The 12597-nt window shown below is 31.0% G+C and overlaps 1 protein-coding gene across 1 annotated transcript; it reads right to left on the bottom strand.

Annotated features, from left to right (window-relative positions):
• Positions 1 to 2281: 2281 nt before the first annotated feature.
• On the bottom strand, positions 2282 to 9597 carry LOC107871685 (probable rhamnogalacturonate lyase B). The gene is made up of 14 exons (XM_047401055.1): positions 9497 to 9597; positions 8804 to 8854; positions 8134 to 8250; positions 7792 to 7911; positions 7507 to 7642; positions 6728 to 6901; positions 6024 to 6182; positions 5562 to 5668; positions 4567 to 4657; positions 4323 to 4464; positions 4069 to 4228; positions 3155 to 3271; positions 2768 to 2894; positions 2282 to 2523 (listed from the first exon to the last, which is right to left on the bottom strand). Exons 1-14 carry the CDS (start codon positions 9595 to 9597, stop codon positions 2287 to 2289), a joined length of 1839 nt encoding a protein of 612 aa, XP_047257011.1. The 3' UTR covers positions 2282 to 2286.
• Positions 9598 to 12597: the final 3000 nt, after the last annotated feature.

The raw sequence follows: 12597 nt of genomic DNA, 5'->3' as shown, positions 1-12597 counted from the left end.
AAACCAGTTTAAAGAGTCAAATGGTTTTGGAAAGGATTATCTAACGGTGACTTGGCACACCAGATTATGCCAAGTGGTGACTCTGAATAAAAAATGTAAATAATCCTTTTTCCGAAACAAATTTTCATTTCTTGTCACTTAAATAATAAAATCCTTTCGAACTTCAAACATAAATCTTTTGGAGTACGTAAAAAGGGGTGTGACAAAAGTCAAATATTTATTGCTGATTTTCTGTAAATTTCTTATTATATACTACAGGGTCTAGACAAAAGTTATTGTGTTTCGGTAAAACCATATGTAAAACATAGTGTAACCATCCATGGACCTAGAGGCAGAATCAAGATTTTAAACTTTATAGATTCTAAATTCTAGAATAGCAACATGATCAGGTGTTAGTAACTCGATTTTAGATTAAAATTATTGAATTCTGTGAGACTCGTACGTAACCTTCTAGCTTCGCGCCTGCACCGCCCACTAATGTATAAGAACTCTCTAAATATCTATAATATTTGAATGTAAGCTCTATTATTATTATTATTATTATGTATATATTTAAGTTGAAGTTTACATAAAAATATTCATAAATTTTAAATTATGAATCCGCCTGTCGCTAATTAAGAAAATCAATAGCTAGCTAGCTAGCACTAGTAATGCCAAATTTTGAAGTTAGACAGTCACGGGTGTACTTAGCATGAGGACAGCAAATGTAGTTTGGTTCAACTTTTTTGACTTTAACCATATATATATTTCTTCGAAAATATATGTTAATATATACGTTGCTCGTAATTTTCAAAAATATTGATGGGTGCATTGTTAAATTGTTCAAAAATAATATACATTTTTCAAAGGATCGATATAGATGTGACAGTATTTTTAGAGAATAGGAGCAACGTGAATTTACGCTGTATACACTATAATTACTTATAGTAACTGGAACTAGCTACACACAATCTGCTATCGTCGTATAAAAACAATTCACAATATCAATATATGTAATTTAGATCAACTAACTTTGTATTTACAATCATAAAGGAGAGCAATGATAGTAAAATGTAATAATTAACGAAAAAAAAATTAACGTTTGAGACAACTCAATGCACTCGATCAGTATCATGTGTTCATGCAGGGTTCGGAGAAATAATACAAGTATCAATACGTACCTCTCTTTTATACCACCGAGGGACGTACTGGAATGGATAAAATCCCTCCACTTTTAACCAAACATTGAGCTCGAATTCGAGTCTTGAGAATGCAGAGATCTCTCGTAGAGTGAGCCTTCTTCTCCCTTTAATAGGCTTTACGCGTAGCAAATTTGGACTAATTGGTCCATTGAGTTTCGAATATCTGATGATTATGAAAGAAAAATATAGACATATATATATACCTCTCGTGGATATTTTTTGTTGCTTTGCTCTAGTTTCGTTTTCCTCCAAAAATGTGTCATATATTTTCTTCTAGCAAGAAGTTTGGGATGAAAGTAACCTATATGACTTTAGCTTATATAAGTTTGAAATTAATTATTAAAAAGTTTTTTAAAGGTAAATATATTTAAAATGTTCTAAATGTGGTATGAGGAAGATTCTGTAAATGGTTGAAGCAAAAGTTCTCTCTTTCATCCCAATGGAAATTTAAATCAAATCAAGATACTAATCTTTTTTATTTCCTTATTCTTTGTACAAGTTTTTATTTGGGGGGGCGCTCACCCCACCCCTAGGAGGATCAATACTGTTCCGGCTTACCCTTCAACACTGAGCTTAATCTCTGACAGATGGTCGAGGTGCTCAACCACTTGATCATTTAAAAAGAAAAAACTTTTAAGTCTACTGAATTTGATTAAAAAAAAAAAAATTCTCCTATATTAATAAGTGGTAGTCATTTTTATTTTACATATTATTAATTATATTTTACTATTTTTTTTTTTTGAGGTGCACCTATTTGTTATGGGTTTTGGTAGTTGAGTTTTTGGTTGGCTTGAAAGTTTCAACTTGTAAATTAGCTAACAATTTGTTGTGACATGTTTTATGCCTTTTCCTTTCAAATTTAGCTATGTTACTTCACTTTTACTTTATGACATTGTTGTATCGATTTTATTTTGTCAAATGATTTATTACTCTCCTCCTCAATAAATTAATCAAGTTAAAAAAGAAATAGATTTTCGCGATTAAAGGGTGTGACGAAATGGATGAGAGATTCTTATATCTTTAACTATATGTTACCAAGAAAAAAGAAAATTTCTAATGGACAATTCGAATGATGGATCGAATAAATTAAAATAACCATATTTTATTACTGATGAGGTCCTTCACAACGAATATAATCATACATGACTCCTTGATAGGGAGTGAGAGCCATTATTTGTGTAAGAAAAATTGTGTTTGTTCCTTCGACAATCAAATTGCCTTGTATTCCAATGCTATGATACCAATATAATCCATGAATTCCATGTCTTGCGATCGCATTACTTCCCCCCATATATCCTGTCGTAAAATGTGGTTCTTGAGCTTTTTCATCGTTGACACGAACCTTAAGAAAAACAAACAATTAAATAAAAGGTCCTTGTAAGTCGTATCGAATAAAATTTGTCTAGTTAATCTTAGGTTTGTTAGAGACATAACATTTCACATATCATATTGTGATACACACGCAAAAAGTACATATCTTTTAGAGCATCTGGCCTAAAGCTACTGACAATATTTTTTAAAAGTTCGAGCAACATAACTTATATTCTAAGTATAATAAGTTAAATAATCAAAGGGTAAAGACATACTTGTAGTTCAGATTCATGAGCTGCAGCAAGAGCCAGTTGGAGAGTATAATTTGAGGAATTGTCAACATTGGCAAGGTCAAATATTATTTTCCATGTGGTGGCATTATATGTATTGTTTCCTATTTTCCTGCAAAAAAGAAAAAATATCACTAAGTTTTTTGTTACTAAAATATACAATATAGTGATTGTAAAATAATGTCTATATATAGTCAAATTTCTTTATAATAGTCACTCTTTATAACAACATATTATTATAACAATCATGTTCACTACGGAATTGATTTTTCATATTATGTTATATTCTATGTTCGTAATAGCAAACAAAAAATATTATTAAAATAAATGACGTTATTATAAAGAAATTTGATCGTATATATAGGAACTTACCTAGTAACATGAGCATAAAACCAATCTCTTGAGTAATTGCCAGTCTCAACATTGTATACAAGATCATTTTCAGGGTATAAAACACTATATTGTTTCCACAAACCATATTGTCTGAATCTGCAAACAAAAATAGAGTAAATTATTAATATTCTGTTACAACTTTAGGAGAACCACACTTGAAAATCTAGTTATTAAGATGAAAGAGCTTAAGGCTATAAATATTCCATACCATACTTTGTAGTATCGATGTGGGACTTTGTAATGGACAATAACAAATTACCACGCTCGCTTCACTCTGGGTAGTTTTCACTCTACTTATGTTGGTAGGTCCTTTTGAGTCAGTTGCCCAGGTGCCTCGATGAATGTACGCTAAACATTGCTAGCTTCGGCCGAACACTGTCATACTAACGTCACCATTTCAAGCACGGTGGGTGCGGAGGATGATGGATGACTCTAATACTACCGTTACAATCTTAGAAGAACCACATCCTAAAAGCTTAGCTATTAAGGTGGGAGAGTCCAAGGCTATAAATACCCCACATTAATACTTTGTAGTACCGATATGGGACTTTGCAATGGAGCATAACATACTCCCTTGGTTCCTTTTTAGCCTTCACATTTCGCTTTTCAATTTTCATGAGTTAATTTGACTAATTTTTAAAGCTAAATTAGATCAGATTAATTCGATATTTTAAAATTAAAATTTAGATATTCAAAAATTACTGTAAATTTTGTAATTTGATATCAATATGATGAAAAAACTACATCTCTAACCATGAATTGGATTGGGGCGGCTCCGAAATATTGGTCAAAGTTTATACAAGCAACGGAGGGAGTAATTGCTTTAAATAATTAATTAAAAATTTTATATATATATATATATATATATATATATATAAATTTGTGAAGCTTACTTTGATTCAGAATTATTTTTGTATTTGTGGACTTTAAATTGTGGAGGTGGATTTGGAATAAAGAATTCAGCAGCAGTTCTATCTGGCACACCAATTTCCCAAATTGTGGCTCCTTTTCTTGGAGGTTCATAAACCAAATTCCCTAATTGAATATCACCCCCTGTATTTTTGTAAAATTCAAACAAAAAAATTAGAAAAAAATTGTTTAGAATTGTGGAAAATTTTAACAAATGAGCAAGAAAGTAAAAATTTACCTGACGTTACATGTACATCTGATTCGTATTTGTAATCCCCGATAAATCCTGAAACTGTTGCATACAAGTCATATGTACTGGATATGACATTTTCTATGACAAAGTTTCCATTAGAGTCTGTTTTAGTCCAAAATTGGTAACCCTAGGGATTATAAAATGACATAAAAAAAGGTTAATAAAACTATATAATTAAAACATTCTTCAAATATTTATAAATTTATAAATCATATATATATAACCTTACTTTATTTTCTCTTTGCCAAGATCCAGCTTGTCCTGGTGGGGCTAACCCTATATATGCATTTGATGCTGGTACATGTTTTTTACTTATAAACCTTATAAAACAAAAATATAAAAATATTAATCAGTCAACTATGCTTCGATCTCAAATTTGTATCAATTAGATAGGTTATATGAATCATTTAGATTCCTCTTACTATAGATATATGTCTGGCTATAGATTATGTCAAATAAATCCTCGAACCATAGATATTGGCTACATATTATATAGAACTCGACCTAGTATGGCTAGGGTTAGAGTGCTGGTAGACCTTGAGGGTAAAGAGCAAAGCATTGATAACCTCTTGGAATCGCGTACTTCAAGGTTCATTTCTATCCAACGTTATATATTATTAAGGATCAAAACGAACCAACATAGGTTGTGGTGTAGTGGTGGGACTACTTTATTCCTTAACCAGAGGTCTCGAATTTGAGCCCTGGGTATGGAGAAAATTCTGTTGGGAGCGTCACCCTCAGAATGGGCCTGCAGTGCGCGATCCGAATTAGTCGGGACTCCAATGCGGGTATCAGACACTGGGTAGGAACCCCCCACCCCACCCACCCACCCAAAAAAAAAGGATCAAAACGAACCGAGGTACATAGGTTAAAGTTCATTTTGATAATTTGTTGAATATATATACTAGTCAATGATATAGTCCAAATCAAGATGAGATAGGACGCCCATTAAGACGCCCCAATGGGACTACCACAGGAAAGTCCGCCCATACTAGCTAACAATCGCGACCATCCTGAACCTTTCACGATTATATATTGTAGATCTATCTCAGACCAGAAAATTTTTCTTTAGAATAAATTCATACATTCCAAAACATATAAAACCTAATTTAGAATCAGAATCGCAATTGGGACTTGTCTTTTCATAGTGGTGCATAAATAATATAATTTGATTGTAGATACTAAAAGATGAATATATAAGTTAAAGGGAATTAGAATATTCACCTGTCATGAACTAACAGTTGGCCTCTAACAGTTCCTCTTTGATTAGATTTGATGTAGTCTTTTGAAACTGGAAATTCATAAGGCCAACTTGCAACTTCTTCATTCATCTGTAAATTTGGTAAATGTGATTGGGCATAAAGTTTTTGAAATATGTGTAATATATTAAAATGTGACGTCTTAGCGAATCTCACATTGAAATAAGAGAAGAAAGTTAGACACATCATAAGAATGAGTTTAAAATCAACTATAGAAGCGTCTTTTAGGTTAAAATTCAAGGAACAAAATTCGTGTCGGTCTAGAGTCATAGCGGACAATAACTTAACAGTTGGACCAACGTCATTACATATAATAATACTGTTGAACTTTGTGGTCAAACATGTCAGGTGTGATGTCGGAAACAAAGCAAGACATATAAATCGAAATCGAAGGAATAAAAAATTAGTATAAACTCAATATACATACTCTTTTCTTTGCATCATTCCACAATATGGAAGGATTTTCCTTAGCTAAAGGATCTGAATTTAGATAAACAAAAACAGGCCCAATAACTTTTTTCCACGTTTCTTCATGTTGAAATTTAATTGCTAAATCCTCTCCTGCATAATGTGTACTCACAAATACCTAGCAATTATGAATAAATTTAAAAAAAAAAAAAGTTAATAACAAGTGAAAAATTGTACAATGCAATTGAAAGACGGGTAGCCCGGTGCACTAAAACTTTTGCTATGAGTGGGGTCCGGAGAACAACCAGATCACAAGGGTTTATTGTATGCAGTAAAGTTTTCGCTATGTGCAAGATCCAGAGAAGGACCGGAACACAAGGGTCTATTGTATGCAGTCCTACCTTGCATTTCTGCAAGAGGCTGTTTTCACGGCTTGAACCTGTGACCAGTGATGGAGCCCCGATTTTCATTAAGGGGGTTCAGAAGTAAATATACAAATTAACTAAAAGGGGTTCAACATCTACCATATATACGTGAAAAATAATTTTAACTATATATAAATAGTATAGTTTTCCGCGGAAGGGGGTTTACATGAACTCCCTGACCTAAGGGTAGCTCCGCCCCTGCCTGTGACCTTCGAGTCACATGGAGTCAACTTTACTGGTTACTCCGAGGCTCCCCTTCGAGTAGTTAATTAATTAATTAATTAATTTAATGACTTACACTAAGTACAGTTGGACCAACATGTGTAGTAAGGTCTTGTCTAAGAGGCCCTCCAGTACGATATTCATTGCTTGGATTAATCATCCAAAATCCTAATGGAGGATTAGTATTACTAACCCATCCATAAACTTTACCATCTTTATTATCACTTGCATAGAAATACTTGTCATCCACCTGCATAATTCGGTGAAAAATATCAAGATAAAAGTCTGTTTATATTGTTAATAGTTACCGTCAAGAATTGTGATGGGATGGATAAGATATTTCCCCACTTCTAATCAAAGTCAAAAGGCAAAATCATTATTCGAAGTTTATAAGTTCTGAATTTGAAGCTAGGGTTCTTAAGAGGATCGTATGTACATATTCAGTTGATATTATATATATATATATACATACATACAAATATAAAAGGTGTGAATCAACGTTACTGGGTTCTACTTAACTCGTATTTCCCATACTAGCTCCAAACTCGTACATAGTACTAACTATATATCGATTCAACAGAACCTCATAGCTTTGGCTCAAACCCCTATATATGTGTGAAGAAATATACTAAGAATATACAAAATTATTAACACGTTAACCTAAATGGTCAGTGTGTTCAGTAGCATCCTTGAAAGTTTATTTTCTGAATCCGCCTCTAACTATAGATCTTGGGTCATTTGAGCATTCAGCATGTAAAAGACCTTGATAGGGAGCGTTTTTCCTCAAATCAAATTTATGCAATGTGAATACGAATTAGCCGTATTTTTAAGTTTATACTAATTACAAGGTCGTACCTCGCCTTTAAAATTTGAATTAGTCGGACTAGTAAGAAGAACGGCTTCTTTATAGTCAAGCACTTTGCCATTTTCTCGATCCTCTGCTGTTGGCATGACACGTTGCCTCTCATCAGAAACAGATATGTAATTAAACCTAAATACACATAAATATACAATATCAATATAATATATATTTATAAATCCAATTCAAAAACAAATTAAACTTTTTAAAATATATATATATATATATATATATATATTTCATTAATAATGAGAAATTTTATAGACAAAAAAGGTACATACACGTCTTGTTGAAGCTTGAACACAATCCTGAGGTTTTGTATATATGAATGTGGCCATCCTTCTAAACGTTCAACGATCGTATACGTATAAAATCCCGGTGTATCGCGTAGCATTATAAACCTAAAATTAAATACAATTATACATCAAATCGAGGTAAACATCTATACTTTGACAATACAACATCAATAACAACGTCCCAGTGTAATACCAGAAATGGGGTTTGCGATTATAGAATATACGCACATCTTATCGCTGTCTAATAGAGGTACGTCTATACTTGACAATATAAAATTAAATTTTGAAATTAGCAATTTGAAAATGAAAAGAAAAAAAGTACTTCACCTTTTGTCAATTTTTAAGGGAGGTTCATTAGATTGAGAAGCATTCCATGTTCTTTTAAATGAAATTTCTGTCTGATTTTCATTCTCAATTATTACCTCAAAACTTGTCCCCAAAATCCTGCAAAACCAAAAAAAAAATGATAAAAGCAGAAATAAAGAAGAAAAAGTTACGTATAATAATAATGTTATAAAATTATTGTATGATTATAAGAAGGATAAAGAGACCATTAACAAAACAATTGACATTTTGGATGAAGAATTACTTGAGTTACAGAAAAAGTTTGAAGATATAACTAGTCAATTTGATAAAAGTTGTATATTTAATGTGTATATTTAATATATATAGAGAGAGATATGGATAGGACACTTTTGTTCATAATCATTCATGACTCTCGGGTTCAAGTTTTCTGAATGACACTCTCTCATAGAAAACATTTTTCTTTTTAATTAATGAGTTCTATGCAACATGAATCTGGACTAATAGTGTCTATGAGTATCGGACGAAAAAAGTCCTAAAGTACTAACAAAAGCAAATTTCCAAAAGATTTCGTCTGAAATTGACTTGTTGGAAATATTGTTGTTGGAATATACTACTCGTGTTCTAATGTAAACGTCCATTGGATATTCACCAAGCAATTTTTTTTAAATTTGAGATGGAAAAATGAACTTACTTTTTTCGAGTTGTTTGAGGGCCAGTGTTATTCCAAATAATATCCCAATACCTGAAATAGATATATAATTAAGTATTATTAGTAATTAATTTCTACATTAAAAAAAATCGAATTAATTAATCAAAAGAATATAATTAATTAATTAAGTACCCTCTATTATCTTCACTATTTTGGGTGTCCAGTAGATTTTGGACCCCACCATATGATATGCTAGTGACGTGGCCATCTGGTATTGATAAAGTAATATTTCCGAAGCCATTACTCATCATTAACTATAAAATTTAAATTCTGAATTATTTCTGTTACGAGTAAAAGTCACAAAATTAATTAGCTATAAATATTAAGTAACGTCTTTTTGTCCTAAGATCTAAATAAAAGTTGTAAACATGTAGAAAAATATATATTTGCTTTACTTGTTCGATTTGTCTTTCCAATTTGACGGTTGGTATTTTTGTCAATCTTCGTCTGTTGTTGGAGCAAAAAAATAACAAAATACGTGAATGCTCGTGGTTTAATTGAATCTTCTTCGTATAAAAATTACTTCATATCAATAGGGCATGCGTGAATTAAAACGGAAAAAGACCAAAATTACCTCTATTTTTTTCAATTTTTGATCGAATATAAAAACGCTCCACGACAGATATAAAGGTAATTTTGATCCTTTTTCGTTTAATAAAAGAACCATAAACTTACCCATTATGAAGACGACAATCAGCTACTAAGAAGAGCAAAGCAACCATAATCACCTCCAACAAATGTACATTTAATTGCTTATATCTCCCCATTTTCTTCATTTTCACTATTAACAAAAATAAAATAAAATAATAATAATAATAATAATAATCTTCAATAGATTCAATTAAAAATATAGCATTTGAATCATTTATATAATAACACTGCAAACAAAAATTAAGTGATTCTTATAATCTGTTTAATTCATAGTGAATAGAGTTGTTCAATACTTTTGTGTTCATGGAAGGCGAACGAAATTCGATGTAATAGTCGAGGTGTATGAAATTTAATCTAGATACCATCGTGATAAGGGGAAAAAATGAAATTAATCCATATAATATTTTGTAACACCTAATTTTTTTTTTAATAAAGAAAGAAAAGTAAAACATAGAAGAAATTACATACCTCTATGTTAATCTCCTGTAAATGCAAATATGATACTTGTGTATTAAGCTTTTATAAATTTGAAAATGGTGATTAAATTAGATAATTTTTCATATAAAGAAAAATCTTAAAAGAGAATATACTTAGTCAACGAAAATGGAAGAAGCAAAATACATATATTTTCTTAAGGTAAATCAACTAATAGTCAACCATAATTTACTAAACATAAATTAGTAAATAGTAAGTACTTAAATAAAAATGCCTTGATTTTTTTCATTAAATGTCCTTTTTTTTACTTCAAGAAAAAAGAAAATATTGTCAGCTCATAGATTTCTAGTTTGGGCGGAATAAATTGAATTTGGACATATTAAAATTGGTTGATTTATAAATGGACGAGTTATTGATCCATGTTAAAGTTATATGGATTGAAATGAATTAGTAAGCTAGTTAGGTTTTATATTTTTACTTTTATAGCTTTTTAGTATCTTGTAAAACTCTAGTTTTTTCTTTATTAACCCATGGCTAGTTATAACATATCATATTAAAGAAAAAAAGAAAAAGATATTAGACAGATTATATTTTCAAGGGATAATTTTATCACCTCTCTAATGATAACTATACAAAATGTTGTGATTAAAGTTATTTGATGATCCCAGAGAATTTTATATTTTATGAAAAGGTGTTGTGAGTTATAAGAATGGTGGTTATATCATCAATAGTATATATATTAAAGGCTAAAATAATTTTACAAATAAATATGAATTTTATTTTTCTATTTCAAACAAATCATAATTTATAAACAAACTCTACATGTCTTTATGACTTTTTTTTTTTTCGTTTTCCGCTTTTGAAAACACTTCACATAATAAAAATTAAAATTAAACAATTGTAGAATGATCATTTTATCACTAATGAGGTCATCTAAACTAAGAAAATCATATAAAACTACATTAAATAGTGTTTATCCATAGCTTAACAAGCAATTTTTTGATATCCAACAATATAATGTCAATATAATTCGTGAATTTCATGTCTTGCAATCGCATTACTTCTCCCTATAAATCCTAAAAGACAGGTAGTTATATATATGCACTCATCGTTGACACGAGTAATTCATGAATTTGATGTCTTGCAATCGTATTGCTTCTCCTATAAATCCGATCGAAAAGGTGGATAGTTATATACATGCATTCATCATTGACACGATAAATTCGTGAATTTCATGTCTTGCAATCGTATTGGTTCTCCCTATAAATTCAGTTAAAAAAAATGGATAGTTATATACATGCACTCATCGTTGACACGAGTAATTCATGAATTTCATGTCTTGTAATCGTATTGCTTCTCCTATAAATCCGATCGAAAAGCCGATAGTTATATACATGCATTCATCATTGACATGATAAATTCGTGAATTTCATGTCTTGCAATTGTATTGGTTCTCCCTATCCAGTTAAAAAACGGGTAGTTATATATATGCACTCATCGTTAACACGATTAATTTAAGGCCTTGGTAACACTTTCAAGGTCAAATATAGTACACCACAGTAGGTTCATTTTATTTTTTCTGCATTCCTGCCAAAAGAAAAAAAAACATCTTATTTTTTTCATTTAAAATTGATATACATTGATTATCATGGGGAAAAAACAATGAAAGAGGTCGAAATATATATTGCTATTCATATAGGTACATAGTCATAAAGAATACTAGATTCAGAATTTAAACATTATGATCAATTATTTTGAACTTAAAAGTTTTAGCTAATTCATTTCTTTTCACACTTATAAAATGAAATTCATCAATTAATAAAAGTAAAAGATTCACAACTTTATTTCTTGAATAAGTTGTGAAATAACCATCATGGATTGTAGTGCAGTGGATGGGGCTACTCATGATAGCCTAAAGAAAGGCTAAAACAAGAAATTGACACTAGATATGCAAAAATAGCAAGCACACAAAGAGAAAACCACACTTAGAAAGGAGATGAAGAAGAAAGATTGCATAAATGTAAAGATAGTAGAGTGACCCTTACTTCCACTGGATGATTAACAAAAGGAGATGTATCAAATCTCCAACCACACCTCACAAATGAAAGTTCAAAACACTTTCTTAGGTAGACACAAAGGGAGTCACCTTCCCCAAGCACCAACCTTTCTTGCCAATTTATCAACACAAGTGAAATCCATCACTTAGTGTAAACCCTAATTTCAGATTCTCTCTCTAAGAGAGGAAGAAAACCACAACTAAAGAGTATCTCTCAATAATTTCATCAAAGTCTAAGTAAAATACAAGATAAAGGGTCTATTTATACTCATTACAATCAAATGACAAAAATGCCCTTAATGAGGGGCTTAGAAAAGGGTTCCTATGGAGTGTTATTTTGGAGTGTAAAAAGTCCATCATGCCCTTAGTAAAAGGTGTCTCTTGAGTGTAAGAAACCTCCTCCTTTCTTCACTTGGACAAGGCTTTGTAATGGTTCCAAAAGGTCTTCAAGCACTTGCAAATCCAAGACTTGATCCTTTGATAATCCGAAGCTTGAACCTTCTACAAGACCTTGTAAACCTTGTACTCTTTATGCTTGTATCATCCTCTCCATCTTGAAAGGATTTGTCCTCAAATTCAGATCTTGCAAAACCAAAGAGAGAGCAAAACAAGCACAAAATCCTCTTGGTAGGAG

The sequence above is a fragment of the Capsicum annuum genome, chromosome 12 (assembly GCF_002878395.1).
Source record: "Capsicum annuum cultivar UCD-10X-F1 chromosome 12, UCD10Xv1.1, whole genome shotgun sequence".
In the NCBI taxonomy this organism is placed as follows: domain Eukaryota; kingdom Viridiplantae; phylum Streptophyta; class Magnoliopsida; order Solanales; family Solanaceae; genus Capsicum; species Capsicum annuum.
The sequence above is the reverse complement of the archived record's forward strand: the minus strand, read 5'-3'. Positions and strand labels throughout refer to the sequence as shown.